This window comes from Mobula hypostoma, chromosome 16, assembly GCF_963921235.1.
Source record: "Mobula hypostoma chromosome 16, sMobHyp1.1, whole genome shotgun sequence".
NCBI lineage: Eukaryota > Metazoa > Chordata > Chondrichthyes > Myliobatiformes > Myliobatidae > Mobula > Mobula hypostoma.
The window spans coordinates 53365492-53379573 of record NC_086112.1 but is presented as its reverse complement, the minus strand read 5'-3'; the positions used below and the strand labels follow the sequence as shown (position 1 = coordinate 53379573).

Genomic DNA, 14082 nt, shown 5'->3' with positions numbered 1-14082 from the left:
CAAAATATTATCAACGAACCAATAATCTTAAAAAACTTCCAAAACTTAGTACACTTTAATAATTCTTATATGTATTCAGACCTGGATACTGCCCGATCTAGAGTAATTTGCCAGGTTCACTCCGAGGATGACTGTTTTTTTTCTCTGAGAGCTGGGTTCAGGGTCCTCTCCTTAGTAAGTTATATCTGTTTATATCTCTGATGTGCGTTCTTCCATATATTTCTCCCAATCTTTCAGAATGCTCTCTGGGGCCTTTTAAGATCACCCATCCAAGGATCATGCATACAAGATATATATGCCTCACTTTTTTTCTTTTGTAGTCTCTTGATTCAAAGAACTTGCAACTACAAAGATTTAGGTGACCCTTGCCCTCCTGAATTTGATTGAACCAGCAATCTGGTTTTATATAGTCAATAGACTGGCATTCAAAAAATACTAGACTTCTTCACCCAGCGCTCTTTATGAAAGTTCATTTGTTGCTCAGATAGCTACACTGTTATTCACAGTTTGTATTTTAAATATGGAATAAATAGATATTACATAGCATGGATCCCCAGATACAATAGTTAACCAGTACACAGGTACAGATATCATATGAGCATTAAGGACAGAGCTAAACTGTGGATAATTATTAAATATATTTATACTAAAATATGGAAATAAAACATTAATGCTAGCTTTATATAAATATGAAAATGCCTAAGAAAACTTTTGATATTACTAAGAATATTTAGTTAGTGTTCTCCAAATTGTACAGAATATTTCTACATGGTAAAGAAATTTACTGACAATAAATGAAGCATATATATCTTGTATGCATGATCCTTGGATGGATGATCTTAAAGGACCCCAGAGAACATTCTGAAAGATTGGGAGAAATGTATGAAAGAAAGGACATCAGAGACATAAACAGAAATAACTCCTTCCACCTTCAATCTAAATGAGCATTATTTTCTTACATGGAATCAGGGTATACACCAACAGTGCAATAGTGATTATAGTTTTCTGGCACTATAATATTGTATTGGAACACCATACATCACTTCACTGGCTGCATGGAGCCTTTTGGCCACTTGTCATTGTGAAAGGCACTCGAAATAGACATGTTCTCAGTAACTTGTAGTGGGCAACTTGGCTGGTTAATCATCTTCAATGCAGTGATAAACCAGGTGTGGCATTCCCCTCCTGTCCAGCTGGCGGTACATGGCATTTTTAATAGATCAGTATTAACTACAGTTACTGACCAGCTCGGAAAAGGTGCACTCTTAAAGGTGCAATTGGTATAGAATATAGGTATCTCTGGAAAATCCCCTGAACAAGCTTAATTAAAAGTAAACTATGATATATTTATAGACAGCCCTTTGGGTGAACATGAAACAAGTCCGCAAGCATTGGTAAATAATCTGCGAAAGATTCAGGAGCCATTCAATGGAATAACATTATAATCCACACATCAGTGTTATATTATCACCTTTGGTTCAACTGACAGAAAAATTTTAAAAGCTAATTATTAATATAACTGAACATAGTTTAATCTCTTTCCATTAAGGCATTATTTTCTCATTTCTAAATTTCTTCAAGAATTGGACCAAATTGAGACTAAATGCATTTACGTATACATTAATTTGCATAATGTATTTATTATTACTCAACATAATGAGAATGCATCAAATATAATCATCTCTACTATTATGGACTAACATCCAAGGCTTCTATGTGTATCGTTAAGCTGGGATTTGGTGTAAGGTTTGCCGCACTGGGTGTCCTCATGTTTAATACACTGACCATTAAAACATCTCTGAGTACATTCATATTGAATTAGGCATGAGTACAATTTTGTCAACTTTTTAAATTCCCTTTTTTTTGGCATCTTGTCAAAAAAAAATACACCTGAATTTTTTGCTGGGCAGGGCTGACATGGCTCTCCAAATCCATTATCCAGACTTGCACAGCAGCATTCCGATTTTGTCACTGCTCCAGAGAATGGGCGGACACACAGCCCTTTCTTAATTCCTCCATAGCATGTGCTGCGCATGTGGGTGTCTAAAATGATGAAAGAAAACACACTATAAAGAAGCATTCAGAGACCTTGGATGCGGCTCATTATATCTGGAACATGAGTCAAAAAACTTTCCTTTTGAAGTCAAAACTGTTTATCAAAGCCCTGTTCAATGCACTGGTTGTCAAGACATAACTATGGCGCTGGAGACAAAGATCATCTAAGTCGTGTCAAAAGGACAAATGAGTAGCCTCAAACATTCACCACTTGTGCAAACAATGTATTGAAAACACAAATACTTTTCTGAGCTATAATTCACTGTTCCCTCTCTGAACTGATAGTGAAAACATAGTTGGGTTTGCAGTATTGTTGTAACTCCAGACTTCAAATATTCCACAACTACTGATAACTAAAACAGAACTGACCCTTTTAGTTAGTTTTTCATTCTTGTTTGTTCTTGCATTTTTTTTAAGAACAGATTAATATCATAGTATACTTGAGGAACAGTGGAAAATATCTTCACTGATAGAACTTCATTGTTGACATCACTAGGGAATACTTCACATTTAGTTGGCTTTTTTATATACTGAAAGCAAGCTGTGAGTATTAAGGATGTATTTTTATGGCTTGTGTAAAACACTGCAGATCAAACAGAATGAGTAGAATCATGTCTCTAACCAATTCACAACAGAGTACAAAATTCTGTTGGAGAATGTTAAACCACATATGACGGCTCGGGAAGTCTCCATTGGGGTCTGACCTTTTGCAGTCATTAGACATCTGGTTCAACTTTTACAGCTCCAAGTGATACACTGGGGAGAATTAAGACATCCTCCAAGCATTACTACAGTCCATGAGTGTTACATTCCCAGCAATTCCTCTCACTTCACGTGCTGTGCTTATTTTCTGGCCTATCATCGTCCAGCCCACTGGTTGACATTAATGGACGTCCCCACATGCCACACTACAAAGGGCAGTAACCAGTAATATGATTATTATAATGTGGCAACATGGGGAAATAAAGGTGATGAAATGTATGCTAGAATATGTATTATGCCTATGTTTAGTTCAGTAAACACATCCTATGTTTTGTTCCTAAGCTAAAAAAAAGGCTGGCTAAAATGCGATAAATTGGTAAAATATGACTTTGGTAAAGTTTACCTTTTAAAAAATATTCAGAATAATAACTCCAACCATTACCCATTGTGTTGCCCATAATAACTCCATTCACTACCCTGTGTGTTTCCAAATGGAAACTTTAGATTCATTGCCATTTAGACTTAGGGAAAACAGGTCAGAAACTTGCAGAGACATCTCCACATCAGGTGTAGTAGTTGGATACAAGTCTGCATTGGCATCCAACTTTGTGCTATCCTCGAAAGTACTGAACACATGCTGATACATAAGCAGATCTCCCTTTAAAAGGCACTCTCAATTATGGGCATTTTGATCATTCAAGCAAACATAGTGAGGAAGCAGAAGTTTGATGTTTAATGGGGAGACTTCAATAACATCATTCTGTGCATGTTCTACGCGTTTTACTCCTTATTTTACCACGAGTGAAATAGTAGGTCATCGGCTGCAAATTTTACACCAATGCAAGTTAAATGGTCAGTTTTAAGGTTTATGCTCTTTACTATAGTAAATAATACTACCGTAAGTAATTCACAAACAAGAGAAAATCTGCAGATGCTGCAAATCCAAGCAACACACACAAATGCTGTAGGAACTCATCTGGAGAGGGTCTTGATGAAGAGTCTTGGCCCAAAACTTTAACTATACTCATTTGCATAGATGCTGCCTGGCCTGCTGAGCTGCTGCAGCATTTTGCGTGTGTGGATAAGTAATTCATAATTCTTTTTGTTGAATTAATTATGACAGTTTATAAATAAGCTGAATATTCAGTTCATCAGAAGCTTCAATTATTCTTACACAAGACTGGTTGAGCTTTTTTTTCAATGATTTTACTTCTGTGCTTTCTTCCACAGATGTGTAAGTCTGATGGCATTCAAATAGTCTAAGCCTAAATGCAAAATATTTCACATTTCCAAAGCTATTTGAATTCTCAGAATCTCTGAAACATGAAGAATTCTGGTACCCTGTGAAAGAATAAATTGCGAATGACAGCCAGATGTGTTATAACTGTCCTTCCTCAGGTCTCTAGAATTATAAAATCTAACTTACCAACGCAAACCCGCCCATCTACACCAACAGCGAGGCCTGGGGGGCATTCACACCTGAAAGAGCCTTCAGTGTTGATGCAACGGCCATTCATACAGATTCCTGGTGTCTGGCATTCATCAGTATCTGAATAGAAAAATAAAACATGTCATCTTATTCTTAATGTCATTATTTCAGTCTATACAACAATTACAAAATGATAGCACCTGTTCTGCTGCTAACATTAAAAAATCCTTCTTTAATACCATTATGTTTTATTCATTCTTAGTTAAAAGTACCCTTTTTAAATGAAAGTCAGATTCACTTTGACCTTACACTGACATATATAAAACAGTGAACGCACGACCTTACAGTCTATGCATGTAAATTAGAAACATTGCATTTCCTTTCTCTTCCTTTCAGTCTAAAGGTACTCAATGACAACATGCTGTTTTATTCTCAATATCAACCACTCCACTTGTATTCTCAAAGATTATTTTGAAGTTATTACATTTTAATATTTTGTGATAATTTCAAACTACACAACAGAACATCAATGACATTAGGCCCAGATATGCAAAATAAGTTGATTCTAAGGATGCTATTTGTAAGCGATTCACACAAAAACTTCAAGTGAACATTTGCAGTGAATGTGAAACCCCAGAGGATGATGTCCAAAATGCACTACTCTGACATACGCTATACAGGGAACAGCAGCCTGTTGTTTAGTTCTCCACTTAAATAAGAACATAATAATCTGAGAAATAAGAGTGGAATCAACTTTAAGAATGTGGTTTGTTTCCAGGATATAATCTCTTATCATTTTGAATCTAAGAAAAATATGTACAGTCTACTCAATTTCACATACTAACAGGCACTATTTATCAGATGCAGACAATTCAGCCAGCTGAGTTCATGCAGACACCCAGCAGAGCAATCCCTTTCCATCATGGTATCCTGCACTCCTGCATCCCATTCTCACTCAGATATTCACTAACATCCCCATTTGCTTTTTTTAAGCACTTACTTACTCTAGAGGCAATATTCAGTGGCCAATTAACCCATTCAATCTCACCCCTGACTAAGGAATAAGTTAACCCCTGATTGTCTATTGCATTTCCTCTGAGGATAGAGTGGTCTTCATTTCCTAGGGAGCCCAGGTATGGTCTCACCAAGATACTGCATAAGTGCAGAAAGATTTATTTCCTTTCATATTCCAGTCCTTTTATAATGAAGACTAATAAAAAATATACTGATTTAGGACATACCATGCAATACTTTGGGATTTATTAAACACTTAAGTACGTAATTGCATTGTCAAGCCCAGTTAAATGTTTCACAGAAAGTTATGCCTTTTTAAAAGGTACGCTTTCCATTAATTACTCCCAAACCACCACTCTGACTTGAAACTTAATTTCTGACAGTGTGCAGTTTCATTCTTTCGGTTTTTAACTGAGCTATTTCAATAATGTCTTTCACTCAATCTTTCTTTCCGACTTATTTTTTGCATGTTGTTCTTAATTGTATATCAAACTTACTACTGTAACCTGTATGTCCTGATTCAGACTGTGCACTGCTCATTAAATGATTCCTTTTTGCCGTATCAAACAGACAGTATTTTCCTATCGAGTTCAAAAATACCTCTGCTGCTCTTCTCTCACTTGTAACAACTTGCAGGCAAAAACTCAGAAAGTAAGCAGATCAGGGCAAGTCTACTGAAAGATAGATGTCATTATTTTCATGGTAATGGTAAATTCTGGCCTATTATATTACAAATCATTCATGTAACACACTACCATTCTGTCAGATACCTCTTGAAATCAGAGAGATTGAAAATAATTACTAGCAGTACTTAAAAATAAATAATTTTAGTTATAGTTATTGCAAAAGTTATAGTTCAATAAGGAATTTTTTGCATTTGCACAAGTAGTAACTTGCATTGCTCTGTTTTTATTCATTTATTTAACGAAAACTTTAAGATGGTAAAGCGCTAAGATGTTGCATGCAGAAAACTTGTTGCAGCACCAAATACACTCAATGGCCACTTTAGTAGGTACACCTGCAGTGACAACTTTATTAGACACACTTGTACACCTGCACATTAATGCAAATATCTAATCAGCCAATTATGTGGCAGCAACTTAATGCATAAAAACATGCAGACATGGTCGAGAGGTTCAGTTGTTCAGAACAAACATCAGAATATGGAAGAAATGTGATCTAAGTGATTTTGACTGTGGAATGATTGTTGGTGCCAGACAGGCTGGTTTGAGTATCTCAGAAACTGCTGATCTCCTGGGACTTTCATGCACAATAGTCTCTAGAGTTTACAGAGAATGGAGCAAAAAAAATATTAAGTGAGTGGCAGTTCTGTGGGTGAAAATGCCTTGTTGATGAGAGATGTCAGAGGAAAATGGTCAGTCTGGCTTGAGCTGACATGAAGGCACCAGTATTTCAAACAACCATGTGTTAAACCACTGGTGTGTAGAAGAACATCCCTAAACATACAACACATAGAACCTTGAAGTGGATGGGCTACAGCAGCAGAACACTGCACCAGGTTCCACTCCTGAACCCAGGAAAGTGGCCACTGAATGCATTTCTGGTAAATAACATAAACTCTTGGTCATACAGTTATTCAGGTAAATGATAATATTGAAAATTCCCTGAGGATGTTCGATCTATGTATGGCTAATTGGCTTGTGTAAAATACTTCTTAATTTAAAGAAGTACGAGAAAGAATAGGGAAATAATGAAAAGGGAAGTGAGACTGATGAACTTGCTCTGCTGGGTGCTGGCATGAAGTTAATAAGCAATGAGGTATTCTTCTGCCATCATCAGTATGCAAATAAAGTGCAAATGCATTAGCAAAAAAAAACATCTTAACTGCATTAATACGACCAATCAAAGTTAAATATAAAGGAAACCATTTAGATGAAAGTTGAGTAATATGGTCTATTAATGGTAAAAAGTTAGTCTTAAATAAATCTTTATGTTTACAAGTAATTTTAATCCCAAGATATGAAAGGTAATTATTAATCAATTTAAATGGAAATTTATAATATAAGGGAAGATGTTTATTAATCGGAAAAAGTTCACTCTTACTAAGATTTAATTTATAACCTGAGAAAAGACCAAATTGTGCTAATAACTCTAAAACAGCAGGAATAGATCTCTCAGGATTAGAAATATATAAAAGTAAATCATCAGCATAGAGTGATAATTTATGGGACTTTAATCCCCGAGTTATCCCAGTAATATTTGAAGATTCTCGAATAGCAATTGCAAGAGGTTCTAATGCAATATCAAATAATAGGGGACTAAGAGGACAGCCTTGTCGAGTACCACGAAAGAGAGGAAAAAAAGGTGAGTTTAAAGAGTTAGTACGAACCGAGGCTACAGGGGAGTGATATAACAGTTTAATCCAGGATATAAATTTCAGGCTAAAATTAAACATTTCAAGCACCTTAAATAAATAAGGCCATTCTACTCTATCAAAAGCTTTCTCGGCATCTAAAGAAATAACACACTCAGGAACATTTTGTGAGGGAGTATAAACGATATTTAACAATGTACGAATATTATAAAAAGAGTAACGACCTTTAATAAAACCCGTTTGGTCTTCCGAAATAATAGAAGGAAGTACTTTTTCTAGTCTATTTGCTAATAACTTAGAAAAAACTTTAGAATCAACATTTAATAAAGATATTGGTCTATAAGATGCACATTGAGCAGGGTCTTTATCCTTCTTTAGTATTAAAGAAATTGATGCTCTATTAAAAGATTCCGGAAGTTTACCAAGTTTCAAAGAAGCCTCAAAAACCTTATAGAGCCAAGGAATCAATAAAGAAGCAAAACATTTATAAAATTCAACGGTAAACCCATCAGGGCCAGGAGCTTTCCCCAGATTCATAGAAAAAATAACATTCTTAATCTCATCCATTGTAATGGAAGTATCTAATAAAGAAGACATATCCTGTGAAAGCTGAGGAAAGTCTAACTTATCTAAAAAATCATTCATATATTTAGAATCTCGAGGAGACTCTGATTGATATAAAGAAGAATAAAAATCACAAAAGGTTTGATTAATCCCCACATGATCCAATATCAATCAATCATTTTGGTTATAAATCTGATTGATTTGAGATTTAACATAATTAGATTTCAATTGATTAGCCAGCAGCTTGCCAATTTTATCACTGTGAACATAAAAATCACTTCTTGTTTTCTTTAATTGGTTTACAATCGAGGACGAGAGTAGTAAACTGTGTTCCATTTGAAGTTCAGTTCTTTGTTTGTATAGCTCCTCAGAAGGAGCCATAACATATTTCTTATCAATTTCTTTAATCTTGTCCACAATTGCCATCTCCTCCTGCTTCTGTTTCTTCCTCAAAGCAACGGAATACGAAATAATCTGACCCCGAATATAGGCTTTAAAAGTGTCCCAAAGAGTGTTAACCGAAATATCTTCTGTATGGTTAATTATAAAAAAAAGCTCAATCTGTTCATTCATAAAATTAACAAAGTCCGAGTCCTGAAGCAACAGCGAATTAAAACGCCATTGTCTATTGTTTGGTATATTGGCCATAATTTTAATAGAAAGCTTAAGTGGAGCATGATCCGAAATGGTTATAGAATCATAATCACATTTAATCACTGAAGGAATGAGACGAGAATCAATAAAAAAATAATCAATTCTTGAATAGGAATGATGAACATGTGAAAAAAAGGAAAAATCTTTTTCCTGAGGATGCAGAAAACGCCAAATATCCGTCGACCCAGAATCAGAAAGGAAAAAATTAATCAAATTTGCAGATTTATTAGGTAAAGTCCGTAAAGGAGCCGAACGGTCCAAAGCTGGAGATAAACAGGTATTAAGATCTCCGCCCCAAATCAATGAAAACTCGTTCAAATTCGGAAACTGATCAAACAATGATTTATAAAATTCCGGACAATCCATATTAGGAGCATAAACATTAACCAAAACTACTTTTTTATTAAATAGTAAACCACTAACCAATAAAAATCTACCATTCGGATCAGAGATAATATCCTGTTGTATAAAAGTAACTGAGGAATCTATAAAAATAGAGACGCCTCGAATCTTAGCATTGGAGTTCGAATGAAATTGTTGTCCCTTCCAGAATTTGAAAAAACGTAGTCTGTCCCCCCTCCGTACATGGGTCTCTTGTAAAAATAAAATATGTGCTTTAAGTCTCCGGAACACTTTAAAAACTTTTTTTCTTTTAATAGGATGATTAAGACCATTAGTATTCCAGGAGACAAAATTAATAATAGACTCCATAAATCCTAAAGTCAACCCACAACAAGGAGGATTGACAATAGGCGCGACCCACAAACCCGGAGAGGAAACAGAGCATACAAAAGATACCGGGGAAAAGGACGCAACCAGTACTTCAATAATGTATATAGCCCAAAGAAAAACAAACTAAAACGTGAAGCCCCTCCCGCCACCCCCCAGCCCAAGACCCCAAGGCAAAATCTAAAGCAGACCCGCCAGAAAGAAGCAAGCGCTAAAACTACCCCCATGACTTCCGGTATACGCTCCCTAAAAAAAAGGTATAAATATGAAAAGGATCAGCTAATTGTAAAACAGTAAAAAAATAAGTAAAAAAAAGTTAGCTCAATTAGAATACACACAGAACAGAACAAAAGCCGGAAAATATATATTAAAAAAAACCCACAATAAACCTCAAACTCATGAATAGACACAGCGACAAAAAAAATAGGATTATTAACATAAAGTGATTATAAAAAGCAAAACAGAATAAAATTTAAACAAAAACTACAAAATTTAAGGCCGCACAGGAAATACGTAAGATGACAAAAGGGAAGTAACCACCCAGAATCCCCTGGGAAAAGAAAGAAATGACGCAGTTAAAAAGAAAGTTTAGTAGCCATATTAAGAAATCGAAAGTAAACTTTTCTGCCCAAATAGGGCACAGAAAAGTTAAAACCAACCAATTCACAGCCTCCGATCAACGGAGAAAATTAAAAAGAAAGCAATTAAGATGTTGGAGATGAAAGTTGATCCAGATAACTCTGGGCATCCGATGGAGAATCAAAAAAACGAAGGGCTCCATCTGACATGCGAATCCTTAGACGTGCAGGGTACAGCAGCGCTGGTCTTAAATCCCTCTTATAGAATTCCGACATCACGGATCTGTAACGGACCCGTTGGTCCCAGATTGGTTTACTGAAATCTTCCACGAATCGGAACTTAAGATCCGAAAAATCAATGAAACCTTTAGATCGAGCGAATCGAAACAGTTTCTCCTTGTCTTGAAAGTAATGAAAACGTAAGATAACATGCCTAGGTCTATCTGACCTAGACGAGTATGATGGGATTCTGTGAACACGATCCAGTAGCGGTGGTTGGTCAGGAAATACAGTAGGGAATGCATCTTTTAAAAGTTGGGAGAAATATTTCATGGGGTTGTTACCTTCAACGGCTTCCCTCACGCCAATCATTCGTAAATTCTGCCGTCGCATTCTAGATTCCAAGTCAGAGTTTTTAAAAGTCAAAAAGTCAAGTTTCTTCTTCATTACATTAATTGTTTCTTCGATTTTCCCCATCTTAAGCTCACTTTGTTGCGCGAATTTTTGAAGATCAGATATAGCCGACTGATGTTCCGCAATACATGTTTGCACCTTATCAATTAAATCGGCAATTTTCTGGAAATTAGTTGAGATTTCCGTATGAATCAGGTCTTTAACAAAGCCTGCAATTTCCGTACGAATCATCTCCCTAACAGAGGTTGAAATTTCCCTCTGAATTAACTCCGATATCGCTTTCAAAGTCACCGGTGATTCAGTCGGAGGGAGATCCGTAGCTTTCGGTTTAACCGGAGGTTTACCATCCTTGCCGTCTTTCTCGTTCTTAGACATAGCAGATCTAAGTTCCATCCAGTTGTCGGAGAATTCAGTTTAATTCAAAGTATTGTAAGAGTTGATGCCTTAATGGTTAATTAAAGTATAGCTGACCATAGAGAAAAAAAAACTCAGAGGTAATGGAGCGAGTCAAGAACGCGACTTCACTCCATGAGCGCTACCGGAAGTGCCCCGCAAAGAAAAAAAAAAGAAAAATATTTATTCATTTCTCTTTAAGTTCCAATAACATAATGCATTCATTGCCATGGAATAATTTATCATCTACATATCATATCCAATGCATGTAAGGAATAATTTGCTTTCGATTTGTAGCAATGTTGTCTCTTCCGTGGATACAAAGCCTATTGCTGGACAATGAACCAAATGGAGCTTTTGCAATTTTTGGGGAGAAGTTGCAAGGTCATTGTAGGAAGTAGCCTCATATTGTTTTTGCTTCATGCAATTTGCAATAAAACTACACCTAGAAAATAACACTTAAAAAAAGGCTTTTTTTCTAAGCTTTCAGCAATAGCAAATGGCAAAACTCCCAACAGTTCACTATCTATACCTTGCTTTGCCTCTGCTAGATTTGCTGGAAGTTATTTTGGGAAATAACACAGCTCATGCCATGAATGGTCCAATTTTAGTGCTCACCAAAAAAGAGATTACAAGATTGAATTGAGACTGCTTGTTTTTCTCTCATTCCCAATTCCCCGCTAAAACATCTGCAAGTGCACCCTTTGGCTTTATTGGGAGCTAAAAATTGCAAATCTACAAAATAGGAAGGTACAATCTAGAAACAAGCCCCTCCGCCCATTGAGCTTATGCTGACCATTAAGGACCCATTTTACCCTCCTTTCATTCTATTTACTGTCCCCTAGATTCTGTCACATAAGTACACACAAGCATGATTTGCAGTGGCCAATTAACACATTTTTGGTTTGGGAGAAGAAACTGGATGAAACCTCAGCGATCACAAAGGGATGTACAAACTCCACACAGATAACAACAGAAGTCAGCATTGAAATGTCACTGAAGCTAAAAGGCATTAGCTACACTAAATGCAGCACCGTCCAAATATCTGAGCATTAATCAGCCTTGAAATCCCAGGTTAGCTTCCCTTCGATCAGCTCTCTATAGCTATTGAGAGATTGAAGATGTTCTGAACTTACACTTTCTAGCATAGGTATGACCATTTGGGAATATACTATAAGCTGAGAAAGTGTATGTTTTGCATTTCTGCTGACTTTCTTTGCTGCTTTAGTTCCCTTTGTGACAACTTAATTGAAATTCAATAAATCATCAATAGACACTCTAGTTACTCATACCAACACAATATCGCCCATTGGGAGCCAGCACAAAGCCAGGTTTACAAATGCACTTGAAGCTTCCGTCTTCGTTGATGCACATGCCATTCAGACACATGTTAGTGGTGGCACATTCATCGTGATCTAAAAAACATGGAAAGTAATCATTGGTTTTCATTTAATTGTATGATTGTGATTATTTTGTTTAATATTTCTTCCTAAGTGGCTGAAAAAAATTTGTATCTGGCCTCCTCTCCTCTATTAGCCAAGTCTGGTACATCTCATGCAGACACACTCATTTGAATGGGGTCACTGACCCGGATGGAAAAGTTAAATGAAGTGGTTTGGTTATTTTTCTTATAATAATTTTAAAAATAGTTACATAGTAAAATTTTAATTTCACAGTAAGTGCATACATTATCTTTAAGATTTCAATTCATGAAAGTAGTAATTTTCACAAATTATAAATGGTGCACCTGATGGTAAAGGAAGTGAGCATGCCCATTAATATTCAATTTAACTGAAATAATTTCTTACCAATGCAATTCTTTCCATCTGGAGTTAGTTCAAAGCCAGCATTACAAATACATTGAAAGCTTCCATCTGTGTTCACACAACGGCCATTTTTACAAAGAAGTCCATTGTGAATACACTCATCAATATCTGAAAGAAAAGACAATATAGAACAAGGCAAAGTTGTAACAGTATGAAATTAAAAAAAATCACTCAAATGCATGTTTCAATGACTGCAAAATACACCTGACAAAATTCTGAGTTTAATGATCTAAGCTTATTTACCTTAGAAAATACCTTCATGATTTATTTTTGTAATATAGTAATTGCATATTACCCAAGAGCTTTAATAGAAAGGAACAGTGAAGACAATAACTAACTCTGTCATGCAGTGTACAATCTGATGAAGATTCTGTCCTTTAACAAGGCACATCTTAAGTACTGCTTCTGGAAATGGGAATGAAGTGGAAGTTGATTCTGACATAATTCTGTGATGTAGAGATCTGCTTCTTTACAGCAAGGGAATACTTAGGTTCCCATTGTATTCTGCCTCAAAGACCCAATGAAATTTAACCCTACTTGACTCCATTATAAGCTCAGCAATGTCTCCAGACCGTTAGAGAGACCCAAGTGTTTTAAAGACTTGCGAACAATTTTATGTGCTACCCGAGGTTGGCCACTCAGTAACATGGACTCCATCCAAGCCTGTTGTATCTAAACGAGAGGGAGCTGTGTCTCAGCCAAGTGACATATATTCCTTAATCACATTAATTTAGCATAGGTTGAGTTCCTTTCCTTTCTGTGTCCATTTCTTCCATTACATGCAGTCACACTGGTGAAAATACCTTTGGAAATATTAGTCCTATCTAATTTTTGTTAGCCCTAAAGAGGAAAACCCTTCTTCAATTATTTCTCACTATTTGTTGGTCATACATAATGCATTTCTAATATTTATCAAGCTTTGCTATTATTCTATCATGTTATATGGTGAAACTTACGGGGAAGAATGCCCAAAGAAAACATTAACCCTTTTTATGTTCACGAATAGATTGAACTGTTTGCTTTTATTTTGCTGAGTAAAATATTCTTCCAGAATCTAGTCCATACAGTCACAATAAAGTACAGAATTGGAAGGATGAATGCTTTCAGATTTTTTTTATTATTCTCTCTCTCAGTCCTAGTCTCTTAATCTTCAGTTTGTCTGTTAATTTT

General features: G+C 35.8%; 1 protein-coding gene across 2 annotated transcripts in view; it reads right to left on the bottom strand.

The window, feature by feature from the left end:
* Positions 1–14082, bottom strand: part of LOC134357404 (fibrillin-2) — a 347942-nt gene that overhangs the window by 137269 nt on the left and 196591 nt on the right. For both annotated transcript variants that reach the window (XM_063068953.1, XM_063068954.1), the window contains 4 exons: positions 12895–13020; positions 12379–12501; positions 4184–4306; positions 1891–2043 (listed from right to left, as the gene is read on the bottom strand). In XM_063068953.1, the coding sequence (XP_062925023.1) occupies positions 1891–2043; positions 4184–4306; positions 12379–12501; positions 12895–13020 (525 nt within the window). The remainder of the gene's footprint in view (positions 1–1890; positions 2044–4183; positions 4307–12378; positions 12502–12894; positions 13021–14082) is intronic.